Raw genomic sequence first — 20349 nt, 5'->3', positions numbered from 1 at the left:
TTATTTGGCTGGTCATGTGACTTGTATGAAGATTTACTGGTCGATACCATGTTGGGTCTTGATAAAAAATATTTCGATGTCCCAGTTTGAATGTGCTGTTGAATGTTGTTTCTGTATTGCAATACCTGCAAAGAAGATGGAAAAACACACATTTCACCATTTTGAGTTTTAAAATTCTCCAAATGGACTTTAGCCCCCCTTAAAGACTGTTTAGATGTCATTTAGTTCTACAATACGATGTGTTATGTACAAAGAAAACTACTTGGTACACTTCTTGGGTGGATATTTGTTGTAGTCTTTAGTGTAAATTACAGTTAATCAAGTTCACATTTCTTCATATCCTCAATGAATTATTTCAGCTGGGAAAAGTTACAACAATTTTATGAGAACACATTGGGCTTTATGGTATTCTAAGAAATAATCCTAAACTTAACACCCAGTTCGCCCAAGTTTCTAAATTTGGCGACTGCCCTGATCAGTAGACAATGTGGGTACGCCTGGTTCCTCTGTTGGTTTCTAAAAACCTCTCTGTGTTTTTCCCTGTTCATTTTTCAGTCTGTCCCAGCAAAGACATCCGCAACAATGTGACCAACCTGCAGACCTTGGAGAACTGCACTGTGATCGAAGGCCACCTGAAGATCCTTCTCATGTTCCGGACCAAGCCCGAGGATTTCCGCGGCCTCAGTTTCCCCAAACTGATGGTGGTCACCGACTACCTGCTCCTCTTCCGGGTTTATGGCCTGGAGACCCTCAGCGATCTGTTCCCCAACCTGACCGTCATCCGAGGCACCAACCTGTTTTTCAACTACGCCCTGGTGCTGTTCGAGATGCTGCAGCTGCGAGAGCTCGGCCTCCACAGCTTGATGAACATCACCAGAGGGGCAGTGCGGATTGAGAAGAACCCGGATCTTTGCTACCTCTCCACGCTGGACTGGTCCAAGATCCTGGACTCGGTGGAGGACAACTACATCGTGGCTAACAAGAACGACAGAGAGTGTGGGGACGTTTGCCCGGGAACCGCCCTCGGAAAGACCACCTGCCAGACGACCACCATCAACGGACACTTCAGCGAGCGCTGCTGGACGCAAAACCACTGCCAAAGAAGTAAGAACACTTTCACTTTGAGTCTGTGTGAATATGTGTGAGATGTGACTCTTGATGGCAGGACCGTAGTCCTGCAGCCTGCGGCTCCAGTCTGGTATGACTCAGGATCGGATTCTATTACAGGATCAATAGAATTGGCCAAATCTCTAGATGTATTTTTAGGAAAAACCGTTTCTACTATTAGAAGCAGTCCTTTAAGTGTCTTGACAGGGTTATTTTTGTTTACTATAGGCACCAAGACTGATATTTTTCTTTGAAACGGTTTTAACGCCACTGTTGATACAGACACGCGTCCATGAGGTTTCTCAGTCAATCCACCAGCGGACACCGCTTTAGTAGGAGTCTCAGTCAGAAGCTGGTCTTCGGGGCCATTTCACATATGTTGCGTTCAGGTACAGTGTTGAATGTAGAGCGCTAGTATTTCTAGTTTTGGAAGTGCTTTGACCCCAGCTTAGTCGAGGTTGGACTCTGGTGGTCTGGAGTGTCTTGCCTTCCAATGTCAGCATTGGTCTTTCGACCCTCAGTTTGGCCTGACATTGTGTTCAAATATCTTTCAGTAACGGTGCACAAGTTGCTTGAAACAGCAGACGACGTGTTCTTCCTGGGAAGATTGTCTCCCACAATCTATGACTTGTCAGGTTAATTGGCGTTGTCAAACCGCCTGTAGGCGTCTGCGTGATTGTGTATATCGCTGTGTTTGCCCCATGATGGACTGCTGACCGATCCAGTGTCCCCTGAACTAGTGTGTTCAAGATGAGTAGATTGATGGACCAGCGCTACTTCACAGCTGGTTTTATTCATAATGCGAAGGTTTGCTGAAAATTGGTTGTTGATCAATAGTGACATGAATTAAAACGAGAGGCTTCAGAATGGGTAAAATCTATAAAATGCATATATAATTGTGACGTGTGATACAGTTCACCTTTATCAACACTGAAAAGCACAGCCTAAATGTTCCACATTTGCTGAAACTCCCAAAAAGTGCTGGTCGATGAGTGAGTAACATGTTTCTGCTTGTTAGATGTCCGTCACTAACGTCTCAAGGCCGGACGAATTTCCTGCAGTTGATTGTTTGTCACAAATTTTTAGCCTTCAAACTAAAGTGTTTCAGCAGAGTAGTTGAAGCAACGTCACTGCTGAAGCAAAGAGCTTCTGCTGGGAATTCAGCTCGAGTACAAATATTCTACGTCAATGGCTCAGAAAGTGTCGTAATTCTAAAGCAAGGCCGTACACCATTGAATAAACAAGAACATAGATAAATTATTAATCAAGCGAATAATTACAACAATATTTGAATATAATATTGACTGGACTGGATTTCTGCTTCATATAATAAAACCGGAACAATAATGTTTTATTAGTACCTGATATAATAATGAAAAACATAATAATTTAATGAACAACAAAGAAAGGGGAAGAAAAATCATAGTTAACACGAGATTGAAAATATAAATATTATGGCATTCGTTATTGTTTCTATCATTATTATTTGTAATAATTATGATAACTACATTTATAATTTGACATATGTATTCATAATATATCCCCATAGATGTGTATTGCAGTGAAAATTTAGATTTCTCACCAATAGATTCTTAATAACACTTTATTCATCCCACCTAGAGAAATTCAGATATCAGAGCAGCTCTACAAAGATAAAACACTGTTTAATATTTCATTATGTGATATTATACCTCATATTAGAATAGTGCGATGTTCTGTTTTTAATATTTGACAATAAAATATTATAATCTTAAAGGATTATGAATTATTAACAAGAAGAAAGTGATACAATAATAAGAATCTCTAATAAAACACATGCTAGAATTTAAGTCCTTCTATACGCAGGTTAACAATAAAAAATACGAATTATCGTCTTTATGGCTGACTCTTATGAGTAACTTTTATGGGCGAGCTATAAATGAAACACTCAAACTAATAATGGAAGTTTGTATACAGAGCCAACATTTCCTGTTGGAAAATAGCAGCTTTGATGCCTCCTGACATCAAAGTTGATTTGTTTGTCTTTCAGCAGCTGGGGTTTGCTCGGCTCGCCCCATATTTTGCCTCCATGCTCAGCTTATCAAAGTCATTACATGAAAAAACATTTCCATTCCACTGTATTTAGATAAGAAACACCGCCTGACACCTTCTCAGCCACTTTCCGTCAACACATGCTTGTTTCCATTCCCCTCAGCGTCCGACCAGGACCTCACCGGGCTTCACCTTTACTGATCCTTCCCGGATCAAGCGAAAGCCACGGGGGGCGCTGTTCAAAAACAAATGCACTCCTTTGTTGGTGCCCGTGTGAACCTCAAATAGCCGCCGAGCAGATTTGACAAGGAGTCCTTGGTGTCCTCGTTGTTTCCTGTGGAAATGTCAGAGCTGTGTCATGTGCTGGCTTTACTCAAGTAGGCCAACGTCTGCAGGTCTGTGGTGTGAACTGCACTCTGATGTAGGGCAGCTGAGGGGGGAGGAATCGGACATGACGGCCTATTTCAGGTCATTTCCTTTATGATGGTTCTGCTTTTTTTGTTGTTTTTGATCGTTATAAAGTTTCAGTATGTTTTGTGGGTTAAACACTTGTTTCCATTTTGTTCATTTAAATGAACCTTGTGTTGGTTTCTTGCAGTTTCAGGCCCGTTATATGCAACAACGTTTTTTGACGTGAAAATTCAAAACCTTTGTTGCGTTTTAGGCGTCAACATTGTTGCCTAGAGCCACTGACGGCACAACTTTTCGAAAACACTCAATTTCCGTGGAAACGGAAACACATTGCAAATATTGTTTCTCGACAAACAAATGGAGAATAACTACAATGCTTCCTCCAGAGCGGAGTCCATATTCTCTTGGGAGTTTTATAGTTGAGTCACCGTAATAATCATCCAACTCCATCGTCTGTCCATACAAATGGCCATTGTTAATGTTTATAGCGTATTGTTCTCTCCAGGCTCGTGTGTGGTTACATTATAAAAACAAAACACTCGTGGCCCAACATAACAACGATTAAACATTGTTCTGTGTTCCTGCTGTTGCTGTGTAAATGCAAAACGCACAAAACCTGAACGTCGCATACCTGGTGTCATCTATAGTGTGTCAGGGTCTGTTGTCATTCTCACAACCCTGAGTTGAATCAGGTCGTATAGAAGATGGAGTGATCGGTGCCAGTTTCTTACCGCTTCTTTCCACACCTGTGTATGTTTGTTTTGAGTCGCGCTGGTCATGATGTTCTGCATCGTTTGTGGTTCACGAGAAGCAGGGTGTGGTTTGTTTTATTGAACCATAGCTGTGGTTAAAAAAACCAAAACAGGATTATGTACAGAAGACAAAATGCTGATGTGACATTTCAGGAAGTCATTCTTAGTCCTCTTCAACCTTCAGACTTGTTATAAGTCTTTTCTCTTTTGATACTGAACATTGGGCAATATTGGCATTTTTATGTGTACAGGACAGGTGGAAAGGTGAATATGGTTTAGTTTAGGCCTCCGGAGGTTGCCACAATGGTTTTTGCCAGTAAGTCTTGGATTTCTTGTTGATTCCCATCTTTATTTATTGACAGAGAAGGTTTTTTGCTATTGTTGTGTTCACATCCCACATACTTTATAACAAGAAAGAAATGGTGTTCCTAAAAAACAAACCTTTCACTCCTGTTTTGCTTAATGTTTCAAACAAGTTTTGGCCTTGGATAGATGTGGTCAAAGTTTTGTGTGATCTGCACACCAACAGAAAACAAAGCTGCAGAACCAGCAGGCTTGGCCCGGCTCCCATGTTTGGAGTCATAACCCATTTCCCTGCCCTGCTTCTGCAACCGGGGTAATTTGTGTTTCTCCAAAAGGCAGCTGCTGCTAATTTCCTCCTCTTTTTTAACTTTTTAATTTATCCCGAATTGAGAGTTTGCACAAGGTCGCAGGAGGATGCACATTACCAGAATTGATTACATTTAGCAAAAGCAAACATGCATCATGTCAACGAACGTCTCCAGCAGACTTGTTACCATATTTAAATTGGATCTAAATTGTACATTTTAAGACGACAAGCAGTCAATAACAAGCAGGGGAGTTCGCCGCCTCCTTGCTGCAGCTGCTGCACAGCAACAGGAGCTTCTGTATTATTTATCCCCACCTGGAAAACAGAATTGTCAAACTTTAAAAAGATTTTTTTTTTTTGCTGTAAAAGGATGTGACGTCTATCTTCCTCTCGTCATCGCTAAACGTAACTCATCAGCCGGCATTTCTTTAAATATTTGAATTTAATGTTAATCATATCACAATACTCAGCATTATGTTAGATCTCCTGTAGCTCTTCCATTAGGATTTAATATCCACGTTCAGTAAATTCCATTCTTGAAAAAGGATTTCTTTGTATCATTATTTCTTTAAAAAAATTTGCGAAACGGCCCAAAACAAATGGGGCTGAGTAAAGACCTCCCTGAAGTGATTATCAGCAACATCGGTCCGCTCCACATTTTGTCTGGCTGTGGGAATAAATGAGAACTTTTAATTTGGCCTCTAATTTAATTTTGGGGAGGAAATGTTTTATTATTTTTTTCATGACTTTTCAGGCAAGGAAAAGCAACTTCCCCTCTGACTCTGGTTTGTTCATAAACTGACCCCTGGTCACTGCATTACGTCTGCCGCGGCATTGAATGGCCACAGTGTTCATTTCCTCCAGTCAGAAATTACAGGCCGTCGAAAATGAACCTATCAACCAGTCAATGTGTTTGGTGTTAATGAAGTACCGTTCCTTGCCAGGACTTGTTTGTAGATAATGGCCACTTGATTATGCTTTGAGACCGGCCGTGATGTGGCACAGCTTGTTTTGCCTTGAGGAGACCAGCTTCAGCCGAGTCCCCGTTAGAAGCTGGCAGCCGAGAACTCCGGCTGGGAAAATGAAATCAGGGGTTTCCCACTTGGGAGTAGTTTTTTTTTTTTTTTCTCAATTTTTTTTCCCCCTTTCCCCCCAACCGCTACTCCTCTGTTGTAATGCACTGACACAACTGTCAGATCACCCATCTGTCCGAGCAAATTGATCCTTTCATACTATCTCCTTTCCCTTATTGGGTCTGTGTGACACGTCCCTGTGAGACGTTGGACTGTGCCGAGGGGAGTGGAGGCCAGTGTGGAAAGAGGAATCACATGTGGCGGTGGCAGGTGGCCAGACTCCAACCACAGCCATTATGGTTGGTGGTCAGTACTGTAATAGCCCTTGGCCTTTCACAGTGGATCTATTCTGACATGTGTAATGACCCACTTTATAGTCACATTTACAGAGCGTGGCTATAAACGTATGAAGCTGTTCCTTCACCCAGGTCACTGCACCTTAATCAGGCAATAAAAAAAATACTAAGTGTTTTTATAATTGTGTTTTATTAAAGTGTGTTTATAGTGATTTTTTTATTTTAAATTTTTTTGGGGTGGGGGTACTTCATTGATCTGTATTTAATCCATCCTATTTCTAGTAGCAGTGGGCTGCCACAGTATGGCGCCAGGAGAGCTGCCGGGGGTCAAGGGTCACGTGCTGAACCCAGAGTTTTGACCTGTGAGCTGTGGGATTCAAACCTGGGAACTTCAAATCCCACGTCTGCTTCTCTCAACTCGCTTTCCCAGGATTTTGACCTGGTTTGCGGAGTTTTTCATGCGATAAAGTCAACCTCATTTTAGCATGCTGAGAAACATTTGAGTTGTTCTCTTGTGTCGAAACTTCATTATCTTTAATTGTGTTTCAGCATCTTTATAATGTAGTTGCAATATTTGCTCTTTTTTTTTTTTTTATTCAACTTTTTAAAAGTTTCATCCTAACTTTTTGTTTATTAATCCTGAGTACACGGCAAATGAGCCCGTTTCTCCCCGGCGAACCTGCATTTTACACACATTATTACCAGTGATGTTAATAATCTCTAATTATCTCCCCTCTGCTGGAAAGCAGACACCCGGGGGATGTCCTGCTCTTCCTCTCCCAGAGCGGCAGCTTTCACCAGGGCTTCTATGTTCTGCTGCATCTTTAATAAGCTCCCGTGAGATGGAGCGGGGGGCTCCTTTGCAAAGGGCCTCCGAATTGGATTGCCACCGTCCACACGTGCAGCATGCGTGTGTCTCCGCCGTCTGCGGGACGCACGGCGACAAACCGCCACATTTGCGCACACGCTCGTAATTTCGAGAACTGCTGTAAATCAAGTGCGGGGGCAGGTCAGGCCAGGCCCCTGTGTCAGGCCTTTTCTTGATATGGAGAGTCCAAATTTACTCTTGGCTCCTGTCGAGTATATATATATCCAGCCACCAATCGTAAGAGCTTTCTTTGTCAGGGTCACTACGTGTGTCACAGTAATACAGGAATAGAGTATAAATCACACAGGAAAATAGCCTCTGGGGGCAGCTATTGTTTAGTGTTGCTGCTAGGAAACGGTGCGCTGACATTGTGTGTGTGTGTGTGTGTGTGTGTGTGTGTGTGTGTGTGTGTGTGTGTGTGTGTGTGTGTGTGTGTGTGTGTGTGTGTGTGTGTGTGTGTGTGTGTAATCATGGATATGAACACATCAGTCATTCACCTGGCCCACGTCGGAAAGAAAAGCAAGGCCTTCGGTACGCTATGTAAGCGAGGAGACACAATCCACTTCCACGTGGCCCTCAGATATTTCCTGTGCTGACCTTGGTGCAGCTCAGCAGGTCGGCGCCGGCGCCGGCGTCCATTTCCCACCAAACAATGGCAGTTGTAGAAGTTCACAGAGGTTTCTTCCCGATTGTTTCCGGACTTTGTGGCCAGCTTCCTCGCTGAGGTTCTGGATGGACAGGGAGGCCCGGAGGCCCGGACGCCGTACCACCACACAGTTATTTTATTTTTATACTTATTTATTTTTAGACCAAAATCCCCGATTGCAGGCCAGCGGAGGTCAGCGGGGGGCGGCTCGGTTACTGCCAGTGAAGCTGCCTGGGGATGAATGAAAGGCTATTGTTGGCGCGTCACGTGAAGATCGGAGTGACGAGAGTCCGTCCTGTCGTTCTCATGGCTGCAAGGAGGGGGAAAAAAAAGAAGCACAGCTCTTCCCTGAAACGTCCTCCAGCTCCTCTGGACTCACCGCTCCCACATTTCCTGGTACTCATGATCACCCCCGGGGGGAACCCGAGCCAGATGCCCGAGGAGGAGCAGCTCCACGGCGAGTCGTCCACCATCCTGCCACTGACATCAGTCACGTCATTCTTTAGACCACGACCCAACGTTTATGGATGACGATGGCTTTCAATTTAATGGTCAATTTATATTGAGCCAAGGATCTAAATACGTGAGTGCATGTTTAATCGTTCCAACTCGACAAACGCAGACGGGGGAGTTTGAGGTTTGTGTGACAAAATGGCAATAAAGGCTATAATGTGCAAATGGAGTTCACTTCGCTGGTGTCCTATAGAATACCAGGTTTCTGCTTCCAGAACTGTAGACAAACTTTGAATAGCATAGCACAAGGTTTAGTTTTAACTTCTGGGCAATCTCTAAACACATGGAAGAAATCAGGACCTGTGGAGTCGCAATAATCACGTTATTTCCTGGTTGCCCACTGAAACGTACTTGGGCTGCTATTTTAACCTTTTAGCTTTTGATGAATTAATTACAGAAAAAATGTGCAATGAAGTGTTTGTAGCAGCTAATTTTTACGTTTATTCTTTTTATGGTTGCACACTACAAGATTATTAACGTAAAAAAGTTAAAAAGAAATACCCACAAATCACTAAATCAACACATTTGTTGTCCAAACATGCAATGTTGACACAAGGACAGTCTGTATGGATTAATTTCCTTCAGCATTACCCATAAAAAAAATTAATAAAAAAATCAGTGCTGCACATCATTGCGCTTTCAGTACAGTCCCACTGCTCTTCTTAACCTTAAACTTTAAAGATTAAATCAGTGGTTGCCCCTTGGTCAAGGCAGAGAATTAAATTGTGTTCAGGCTAAAACAACAGTGGCAGAAAATCCAGGCTTCCGTGTTGCAGAAGGCGTGACGTCCTGGCGGTGGGCAAATGGCTTTAAGACGGCTTTGAAACACCGGTTATGACAAATGTAATCGACTCACAAGCAAAACAAATCTCCTGTCACCACTTCCTCTCAAACATTGCTGCCATTATGTTCAGTGATGTCATTTAAGCTGCTATATACTGTGGAGGCACATATGGCCGAGCCAGTGTTCCAAGCTTATTGACAGAATGCGCATTTACTGTCAATAAGCCAGAGCCAGAGCCAGAGCCCACCAAAACCACGTGTCCCGTGAAAGTGCTCAGTGATGTCATGTCGCAATTCACCTACCATCATCCAAACACTGTTGAACGTGGACGTGTGAACTCATCGTCAGGCAATATGGATAAAATGAACTAGAAAATGGTCTCGGATGGCCTGAAACTGAAATTCTAAACTCAAATTGGTGGCCAACCGTTGGTTGCAGGTTAAGAGACGAAAAGAGAATTCTTATGCATCTTTTCTTTTTGCCCCTTTCGTTCCACTCATCTGTGAGCTCTTTGGTTGTTTTTTAAGCATTTAGTTTTTCATGTAATTGTAATGTTTGCCCGCCGCAGATTAATGTTTCATTATTTAACGCTGCAGAAAAGTGAAGCCTTATTTTAAGACACAAGAGTCAATGCAATGCCTAAATACAGGTTTAAAAAGAAGCAAATGTACAAAAAGAGCTAATGCGGCGACATTAATTGGGCTGGCATTACTCCAGAGCCGTCTTGAAACAGAGGAGGTGACTTAAGCTGCCAAGCTGAAGTGGTTGTTTGTTTGACTTGGCGACGGCGAAGCTCAAACTGCACCCCAGCAGAGTGTGTTAGCAACAGGTCGCAGGCCACAGTCACTAGAAACGAGTAACGAGAGGAAATGCACATCCTGATGGTGCAACTTGACAACTTGTATTCCCATACGTACTACTTTTAACTCCAACCACAAAACCTGGGTTTATAGTCAGGAATGAAAAACGGGCTCACTATAGAATATATATATATCACCTACTATTTTCTCATTTTTGTTGTTGTCTCGTCCTCATTAAAGTAACTAATCATTCAAATCATTATCACACACACACACACTGACACACCACGAGTCTTGTTCTTTGAGCTGACTTCACTGCTCTGGCACTCGGTCTTGTGGAGCTGCACCCTGCGAACCCTCGCCGTTCAGCTACTGGAGCCGTTCCCGTGGAATCCCAGACATGTCAGGCATCCGTTAAAGCTGGGCCGACAGGCGTTTCTCCGCCGCCGTACGCGCTCGCCCTCGCCACAGCCGCCGGAGTCAAAGCGGCCCACTGCTGTTTTACTGCTCGTTTCGACGACTGTTTCTTTTTATCTGCTCGCACAAGGTCACATTCAAACTTTCATCCAGATGTTCTCGCGGTTTCGTGTCACTTCAGCTGGCAAATAAGACGGATCGTGTATTTTGGGTAAATAAAGTTGGTGTTGTCATGGTGCCCTTTCGTACGTGTGTGTGTGTGTGTGTGTGTGTGTGTGTGTGTGTGTGTGTGTGTGTGTGTGTGTGTGTGTGTGTGTGTGTGTGTGTGTGTGTGTGTGTGTGTGTGTGTGTGTGTGTGTGTGTGTGTGTGTGTGTGTGTGTGTGTGTGTGTGTGTGTGTGTGTGTGTGTGTTCGCTCCAGTGTGGCTAAATAACATGGTTGTATAATATCATAACACCTCAGTCCATAAAGTGGCACCGATGCGTCGGCGCCAGGCTCTAATATTTTGATCTATTTTGCACAGGTTTTTTTTTTATATTTATTTATTTATTTAACCCCCCCCCCCCCCCCCCCCCCGGGTTGATTCAAGGACGTAGATGTACTAAACCATGACGTCGTGGCGCCTCCTGTGATTCCGCTCTGAAATTCTCACGCAGCTCCAAAACAAAAGCTTCTTAAATTGTGACAGAATAATAACTTCCACTTTCCCCAGCTGAATAATTTGCTGTGGTTTTCCTTGAGCTCGCTGCCTTTTTTTTTTTTTTTCCTGTCTTTTGCCTTCGTGTTAGATGATGCTTTTGTATTTTTCCTTTCTCTGAGCAGATGGTCGTCGGCTGTGCTCTGAAAACTTTGCTGACTCGCCTCATTGTTGGACTTTTTTTTTTTTTTTTTTTCACATTCACTCAATATGTTTTTGATACCACTGGAAACACGAAACATGTGCAGCTCAAAGACGCCTGCGTTATGATGAAGTTTTTATCCACAGAGCCGCGGCGTCAACTATTTCTATACTAACTCAACGAGGTTGCTCTGGAGGCGTGTCTCTGGATGTACATTTTGACGTTTGGTTTTGTAATTCACTTCACATTCTCACCTACTTCTGGTACGACCGCCTGACGACACGGGGAACGCCAAAGTTCTATGGCTAAAAATAGGCCTGAGCTCAAGTCCTGTGTCGCTGTGCGGCCATCTTTCTTCTTCTCTGCACCGTCGCCTCCGATTACGTCAAGTGTCGCGCTACACAAGTTTATTTTGCGTCTTTGCTCGCTTAATCGTCTTTTCGTTGCTTCTTTCGCACTGAAACGGATCCGCTAAGTCGACGAGCGTCTGCGCCGCGTCGGCATTTGTGATGTTTCACAAACCCTAACCCTAACCCACAACTTAATGAGGGGCTCTCGTCACAAAATATTCTCAGAATGAGGGATGTGTTGAAAAGAAAATGGTTTCACTTTGGACTCCTTTTCCCAAGTGAGAAGATAAAAAGCTGTTGTTGGCTGCTATTTTAACAGAGAGAAAAGCTGATGAGGCGTCGTGTTGTGGCCCTGGATGGTTTTGATGTCACAGCAGGTACCCGGGTTGATCACAGAGGTCATGATTTCCACTTGTCGCCGCGCGCTGGAAGGAAATGAAGATTCAAGGCTGTGGCGTGCGTCATTTGCCTGTCAAACAGGCGGCGTAATTGCCCATCAATGAAGGAACAGCGTTCATCATTTCTATTCCAGTCACGGACGGACTGGATATCCTGCCTTCAGATGGCGGGGGGCGACATTAAAAACAAAAAGTGCCTTTCCATGTTGTTTATGTGTTTTTGTTCCATTAGTGGAGGCCGGGCTCCGTTAATGAAATTGTTTACGGCTCCTGTTGCTCCCCGAGTCCTGTCCACCAGAGCGCCGCTGACTCAGACCAGCCAGCAGCAGGGCTACCAGGGGAAAATCAGACAAATGAAACACAACCAGCAGCCTCCGCTTTTTATAAAATAGTGGTAAACTTTTTTGTTTCACCTCTGTCACACCTTCAACCCAGTGCACCCTCAGTCACTGCTCCACCTCGGCTTCAGGTGCCTTCAAAGGAACAGAGAGGATATTTATGCTCATTTTACATTTGAACTTAATTGTGTTTTCAATGACAAAAACTAATTGGGGTATTATATTAACAGAACAGTCACAGACAAACGCATCTATTTGGAAACGAGTTGATCTTCTAGCGTGTCCGACTGTTCATCATTACTACAACGTATAGGAAAGGTAGACGTAGTGTGGAAAAAAAAAAAAGATAGTGGCACAACAAGCAAGTAGCAAAGCTTTAAACGCTGTCTAAACCCCAAACACCCGTCTGCTATAGGGCTTCATCCAACTCTGGCTCATGTGGCGGTGAAGCCGGTCCCACCTGACGACGGGCGAAAGTGGCTTCAATCACTAAAAGTCAGTGTGCAGTCCCCAGGGCACAGAATATGCAGACAGACATCAGGTAGAACAATGTAATGAAAGGTAATAGTTGCCACGGAGGAGATGTTATGATGATAAGCTCAAAAATATAGAAATTAAGGCTTTGTGCTATTGCATGAAAAAGAGAAGCAGCGAATTTGCTCTGATTGGATCCTTTCTTTTTTCTTTTTCTTTTAATTTCAATGCGGGGATGTTGATGACTGATGCCAGTCGATACAGCCGGTACCGCTTGACATTTCACCTCAGCAGCGAGTCAGTGAGAGCATCACAAATAAAACTGAATGCAAAATTTCCCCTTGGCTTCTGTCGGTTCAACTGTACATCTCTGATTGAAGAAGTATAGTCCCCCCCCCCCCCCCCCCCAAGTAATGCAAAGTAGTGCATAAGCCATTACTTTTGTGCACAGGTCGCCTTTACTTTCCACTAGGTGTGGTCACACAGCTACATTCAATATCATGGTGGGCTATCGTAAACAAAGCTTGTGTTTCCAGCTCGGTGCTTCTCCCCACCAACAATACACAGCAATCCTGTTGGTGTCAGAATCTGTCAAATTGCACAGAGACGGTTGAGCCAGACAGGAAGTTTCCACACAATGGCGACAAATCTAGTGCTTCAGGTAAATATAGTGCCTCATGTGGTCCGATCGCGTTTCAATTCAATCATTGAACAATATATCCTACCTGTGTGTGGCCATAACGAACAAGAGAGACTGTTTCTGCCAGTCTTAATACAAAACACAAACACTCGCTATGCTCTGGTCTAACTATTTCAGGTCAAGTTACTCTTACTGGCATGATCCTGGTTGATGCTTTGTTCGTCTGTTGTGCAAAGTGCAACATTAAAAACTCATCTGTTGGGCTTTGCCTGGATCCTCCCCAAACAAAACAAGCCCCTCTCATTCATAAAGAAGCTAAATACCACTCTTGCCGTGGCCGTGGAATTTAAATGATCAACCAGAGCTCCACCACATTCCTCGGGTCTAATATGATCTCAACGCGAGGCGCCTGAATGTACAATAGTTTCACTGCCGCCATAAAAGGAACCTGGAAAAACTCGCTGCAAAGTGATGTTTTGTGGAGGATTTCCGGTTAATGAGAGTCACAGAGGTTATGATTTCAGGCTGAAGTCGCTGGGTGTTCAGGTTCAGCTCAGTGCCATCCCTGCATTTATTCATTCAGTGGTGGGAGGAACGGCACAGAGCACCCGAGGACAGCGGACACTGACCGGCTGTTAACGCTGTGAGTCAAGTGTGAGTGATTTCTTTTCTTTCTTGGCCACCGGTGCCCCACATTGTCAAAATTCGACGTCGGCTGGCACGCCGCTCTTTCTGCTCGTTTCCAAGCTGGCACAGTCCTGACGGGTAGCATTCAACTCGGTTACACAAAGACCCCTGGGAGCCGTGTTGGGTTTGTTGCCACCGTCCATTCGGGGCCCGGGGACATTGAGCATCTCATTGTGTCGCGCCGCCCTCCAAGTGAAACCTCGGCTAATGAGATAAAGAGCCCGGCATTTCTACGGCATTATTCCCAGGCTTAGTGTGATCCCGCCGTACTTTACACAAACTGCATGACAGGAGATCAGAGTAGCAGCCCACTGGTGAGGAGGAAGAGGAGGAAGGACAGGAGCTGCAGACAAACGTAACCGACTGAAGTCCAATTGGCTCTGGCTCTTTCCTACCCCAAATAAAAAAAAAACTAAACCCCAAAACATCATTGATTTAATGTGTTTAAGCGATTATACAAAGATAAAGAAGTGAAGATGCTGACGACACCACACTCCAGCTGAGCATATCTAATCCACACAGCTCAAACTGAGCGAGACCCTCTGCTCTCTGCAGGCCGCTCCACCTCCAGGCTTAATGACACTGGTGATAATAAAAAAAAAAAGCAGGCATGTGTGTGGAGATTTGCATGTTTTAAGAGAAGAATGAAGAATTCTCCCTCCAAAAGAGCCTCCTCGGCGTCCTCCTCGATCGGGGAGATCAAAGATGATTGGGGTGGCCCCTCTCTCACGGGACCTCAGGGTCCCCGCCCTCAAAACATTTTTGACAAGCGCACAACGAACGAGTCAATCTCCCTCAGCGTGATCGCCGCTGTTGATGCCGCAAAAACAAGTGTGCAAGAGGAACTGATACTACAGTCTCAGCGAGCAGCGCTGAGTTTGGCCTTGCTCCGATAGTTCAAGTCAAATAGTCTCAGAAGTGAGGAGTAGAAATCTTCTGTCAAGCTGAGACGAGCTGGTCGAGTCCAGGGTTCTACAACCTGCATTTAACCATAATAGAACAATATTTAACCATAGAGTACTACTGAGAGCAGCGTGTCGCCTCCAACCGCCTGAGCCAGCCTACCCCCCTCCCCCCGCCCCCTAAATAGGTCTTATTGAGTTATTAGTTTTTTTTCCATATCTTGAGGACTTTGAAACTTTAGTAATGTCTCAGCTGTAATATCGGTGATGTGGGGAAAGTTCGTTTGCATGTTTGACTCCTACAGCTGACGTGTCGCCACTGCGTCCCTGAGCAAGACCCTTGACCTCCATCTGCTGCTGAGGTGGATCCGAGGCTCCAGCGCCTCCATTACTGCACAGCTTTGCTCTGAACACTGACCTGTGCTTCAGAGAAGTATGAGAGCAGCTCATTGGTTGCTGCCAGGAAAACGAGTGGAGCGATGCAGCCCACTTTCTCTCTCTGTGTGTGGCTGGGTTGGGGTTTTTTTTTGTTGTTGTTGTTGTTGCATGGTCCCTTCTCTTGCTGCAGTCTGAGAATGACTGAGAGAGCTGGAAGGGGTTAAACTGTGTGCCTGTCTTCCTTGGAGATGGGAGAGGCCAGTTGAATGGCTAGCTTCTGCAGCTAGCCAACACATTGGCTAAGGCTGAGGGTGGATCTGCTGCTGGCTATGTGCTCCGGCATGGAATCCCTGCTGCCGGATCAGGAGCCACCCACTCACACACACACACACACACACACACACACACAGAGCTTTTGTGTAAAAGTGCATCTATGCATGTGTGCGACTGCATGTAGAAGGACAAGTTGCAGCAGACGAGGAAGGAAAACCTCACTTCAAGAGGCAGACGGGACTCTTGAATATTTCCCTAAAGCCTTTTTGACGCGAATGAAATGAACAGAGCAGCGGCCCGACGTTGACGAGAGGTGGTTATGTCATTTGTTTTTCTTGCACTGTGCCCCCTTTAGCGTCCCCCCCTCACAGTCGTTCTCATGTTGCCGCTGCCCTCTGCAAACACACAATCTCCTGGCGCTTAAAGAGCTCACTTCATTAATGCAGGAGGACGGAGAGGGTCAGCCCGTGTTGTTTTGTTTGTTTAATGACCGGCCTCATGACACTAATGAGGGTTTCGTTTCAGACGAGCGCCCGGTGAGGAAACTCACAAAAAACCCCCTCCAAAGTAAAATTCTCTTCCGCGGAGGTTTTATTGTTCTGGTGCGGCCGAGTGAAAGGCGCAGTTGTTTACGGCGTGACCCCTCGCCTGCCCCTCACCTCCGCGACTCATTATCTCCCCCCGCTGCTCATCAGGTTTAGTTTGGCCGTCATGGACGAGAGGCTAATCTCGGCGTGCCGGTCAGCCTGCTGTATTTACCTCAGAGAATCCTTCACGTAACCTTCGCCCTCACACCTACGTTCAGACAACAACAACACGCATTCGGGCTCCGCACGGCCCGGTGTTGCGTAACGAGCCGACCTCGCGCGCGCACGCAAGCAGGCAGGCAGCCTGCAAACTGCCGCCTCTGTCCTCAGTTGATCGCCCGTACGCCCAAGAAGCATCCGTGAACTTTAGTCCGCGGTGTTTGTGCAGCCGCCGGGACGCTGTTCTCCTTCCGTCAGGGTTTATTTCTCCAAGGAGTCTGTTTTCCCAGCGTGCTTGAAAGAGGCCCCGCTGCTTTGGCTCTATGGCCGTTTCAGGCCAAAGCTTTGGAAACTTTTGCCTCATGGCGGGGTGTTTATGCTGCGAAGATCATTGCAATTACAATACGGTCTTAACACGGTCTATAAATGTTCAAACCTTCGACTAATTCTGAGCTGACATATTTCTTACTCTCTGAGATATTTAAGCAGATTATAACACAGATGCCCCGAGTGGCTTTACTGGGAATAATACTTGGGTGGATTAGGCCTTTGCCAGTTGGCGATTTGTCCTCGGTGCTTTTTGAAAACGTTCCCATTATGATTGGCTCATGAGAATCTTTGCCAAAAGCAGCGTCTTCTGTGAGCAACGCCAACTAATACAAAAGAGAAATATGAAAATGTTCAGAGGTTGGTTGTCTTGCACTCTGTTAAGGCTAAGAGGCTGACCCATATCTCTGCAGTCGGTGCTGTTAAGTCGTACGTGGAAGAGGAGAGTCAGTAATGCGAGGATTTGAACAGCCCGGTGGCTCCAGGTGAGCCTGCCATGCTAAGGATGCTTGGTTGCTGCTCATGATGTATCAGTATGCCCATCAGAGCAGCGCCAAAGTGTAATTAAATGGTTAAAACTGTGCCCCTTGTCTAACCGTGGAGGAAACCTGGCTCCATCCATCCGACAGGCCTTCACATCTCCATCACATAACAATTGTTCAAGAACCCTCGACTAAAGGAAAAAACACTGCTCCAGTAGTTGTCATGAAATTCGTATTCAGCATAAGGTTATTAAAAAGAGACCTGGGCACCAGACCACACCTCAGTGCCCGCCCACCTAAAAGTTGAGAACCACTGATGTATTGTATCATGAGCGACAGGTTTACCAGAGCAATGGCTGGAAGAAACTTTCAGATGGCTTATTTAAATCTTATTTTTTTTTAATCATCAGAAAGGGGAAGTCAATTTAAAGTAAAGAAATATCTTTTTTGTTTGTTTTTTGTTTTAAAGGTGGAGTTTCCTTACCATTTTCCTCTGGATGCCAACCTTCAAATTGCTTCTTGTAATGGGAAGATCCCGACTGTTAACCAGTGGCTCCTCTGTGTTGTTGTGAAAATGGGGAGGGGGTCCAGATCTATGGTTTTACTTTGACGAGGCTTTAACTGAGAAGTTAAAGCCTCCTTGTGACCTCTGTGGCGGTCGTGAACCTGGTTCAAGCCGGTTGAATGTTTTGGACGTCAGCGTGTGTTGGATCCCTGCTGTGTGTGTTGGTCAGTGGTTGATGGTTCCTTTGGATTGTCTGGCTCGCAGCGTCGCAGAGGGGATTCAACTGCAGCTCACTCAGAGACCTGACCACATGAGGTGTTCAAGGAATTAAGAGAAGTAAAGTATTCTGCAGATTTAAAATCTGTCTGTGTCATCTGGGAAGCTGAGCTAATGCGTATGTGTCCGGACAGGATCAGCTCTTGTTTCACCTTCACCTTCACCCTCACCTGACCGCTCGACTGCAGCACTCCAGCCTTTTGTAGAAAAAATCCTTGTGCCAGTTCACGAGCAGGTGGAAGTTTTATTGTTCAGCTCAATTAATGTGGCGCATCTCAAATACGCTTCAGCGGCTAATGATGCTAGTTTACCTGTATGTTTGTGGAGAAGACTTGGCTTTCACATCAAAACAAAAGGTGACCGAACTGAAAGGGGTCAACTCAAGGGCCTGACCTGATCCTCCGCTCCCCCCCCACAGTGTGCCCGGTCCAGTGCAAACACCGCGCCTGCACCCAGGACGACCAGTGCTGCCACGACCAGTGCCTGGGCGGCTGTGTGAAGCCCCACTCCTCCGACCACTGCGTGGCCTGCCGCGGCCTCCAGCACGAGGCGTCGTGTGTGGAGCGCTGCCCGAGGAACCACTTCATCTTCAAGGGCTGGCGCTGCGTCTCCTTCGCCTTCTGCCAAGATCTGCACAACAGATGCAAGCGGGAGAAGGAGCGCACCAAAAGCCCCGACTGCCACGAGTACGTCATCCACAACGGCGCCTGCATCCCCGACTGTCCCTCCGGCTACACCACCGTCAACGCCTCCTCGTAAGTAAACTCCCGCCAGATTCAACCCACGGAGCACAGCAGGGCGTTAATCCACGCTCTTTATGTCCACTCCGAGGGGTCATTTCTCTCAAAACCCGTCGAATTCTGCCACATCGTTACCTTGTCGGCTAAAACTGCAAACCCGTTTTCACAATGCCAAGTCCAAAAATTATAGGAAACTTAAAGGGCATGTACGGGGAGCAGTTAACAAATTAGAATATAGCTGTAACAATTATTTTCTACATCTATTGCATGCAAATTTAAATTGGGGTGATTGTGTCCTCCGGTCAAAGACAATTTGCAGGATTTATAAGCTTTAAACCGTCAAGGATGAAATAAAAAAAGGCTCAAAATGTTAACATTACTGTGGGATTGATTTATATTGATCGCAAGTTTCACTGTGTTTTTCTCGGCGTTCCTTTACCTCCCCAGTACTTCCTGTTTTCTCAGGTTTAACATGTGATCCTGTGTCTTTGTGTCATTTCCAATCAAATGTTATCTTTTGCTGCTCTGCCAATGAACTCTTCGACCTCCTCCCCGGTGACTCAGGCTGGAGGTGTTGGCGTGAAAGACACTGAACTGTGCACAGATTTCTGTCTTCACTGTTTAGAGTAGAACAACAAACTGCAGGTTTCTTCCTGTGAACATGTTTGTTTGTTTTTCTCCCTTTCTGCCGTCGCCTGTGCTTGTTCAAGTGGAACTGTCGGGGGTTTTTTTCACTGTAAAAGTGCCCTGAGATCACTGTGTTGTATGTGGCACTATATAAATAAAACTCATTTGAATAGAAATGAGAAGGCCGGCACACCAGTGTGCCTGAATTTGTCTCCCTGTCCTGCGCGTCGCCGAGCCGTTGCACTAAATTGCAGGTTGTTGACCAGCAGCTGGTGTCTCTGCAGTGTCCCTTCTCTTTTCTTCATGCCTGTTATTTACAGCTGGTTGTGTTTTGTGGCCGCGGTTTTTCCGCCGTAAAGTCGAGCCGACCTGCAGTTGACCTTTGCCTCCTCCTCCTCCTCCTCCTCCTCCTCCTCCTCCTCCCGGCGACACCATCCCCCCCTCGTTGATTAGCGCCGGCCGTAATGGGTCTCCGCTCGGCCAGAGGTTGTAAAAGCAGCTGCATCATTTGGGACATGTTGTCCTTTGTGAGACACCAGAGCACAGAGACCCCCCCCGGCTGACGGAGAGGCAGACAAAGTGACAGGAGTGACGATGAGTGAAAGTGGCTGCTGCATCATGCCTGTCTAGCCTTTTCTAATATAGCAGTCATCTCCATCTGAAGTGCATGTGGCTCTCTGTTCATGGAGTTGCTCACATGCTGCACGTTCACACCTCACAGCTTTAGAGAGCAAACATGACGCCGGTGGAGGTGAAGTGCCCGAGTGCACTGAAGCAGGGGAGGGACATGGTCTCCTGCAGGTGGAGGGTCGTTAGAACAGAAGAAGAGAAGGTGTGCCGGCAGGTCGTCGTCTGCATTTGGTGGCTTGATTCCCCGTGTCATTAAGTTCCTGTTCGACGTTTTTACGAGCAAAGAGAGACTTGAAGCTGCTCTCAATGTTGTGTGAGCAGGATTGATGAAGAAGGTACTGGTGGTAGCAGTATATTTACATACCTGCACAGAGACTTGGACAAAAGAAGTAGTTATACATGGCTACAGGTACCAGTTACAGGTCAGTG

The 20349-nt window shown here is 45.6% G+C and overlaps 1 protein-coding gene across 1 annotated transcript in view; it reads left to right on the top strand.

The window, feature by feature from the left end:
• Window positions 1-20349, top strand: part of insra (insulin receptor a) — a 52121-nt gene that overhangs the window by 13970 nt on the left and 17802 nt on the right. Inside the window, exons 2-3 of the mRNA XM_080503398.1 lie at window positions 556-1104; window positions 18342-18678. Coding sequence (XP_080359524.1) covers window positions 556-1104; window positions 18342-18678 — 886 coding nt within the window. The remainder of the gene's footprint in view (window positions 1-555; window positions 1105-18341; window positions 18679-20349) is intronic.

The sequence above is a fragment of the Blennius ocellaris genome, assembly GCF_963422515.1.
Source record: "Blennius ocellaris genome assembly, chromosome: 10".
Classification (NCBI taxonomy): domain Eukaryota; kingdom Metazoa; phylum Chordata; class Actinopteri; order Blenniiformes; family Blenniidae; genus Blennius; species Blennius ocellaris.
Note: the sequence above shows the minus strand (reverse complement) of the source record. Positions and strands in the feature narration are given on the sequence as shown.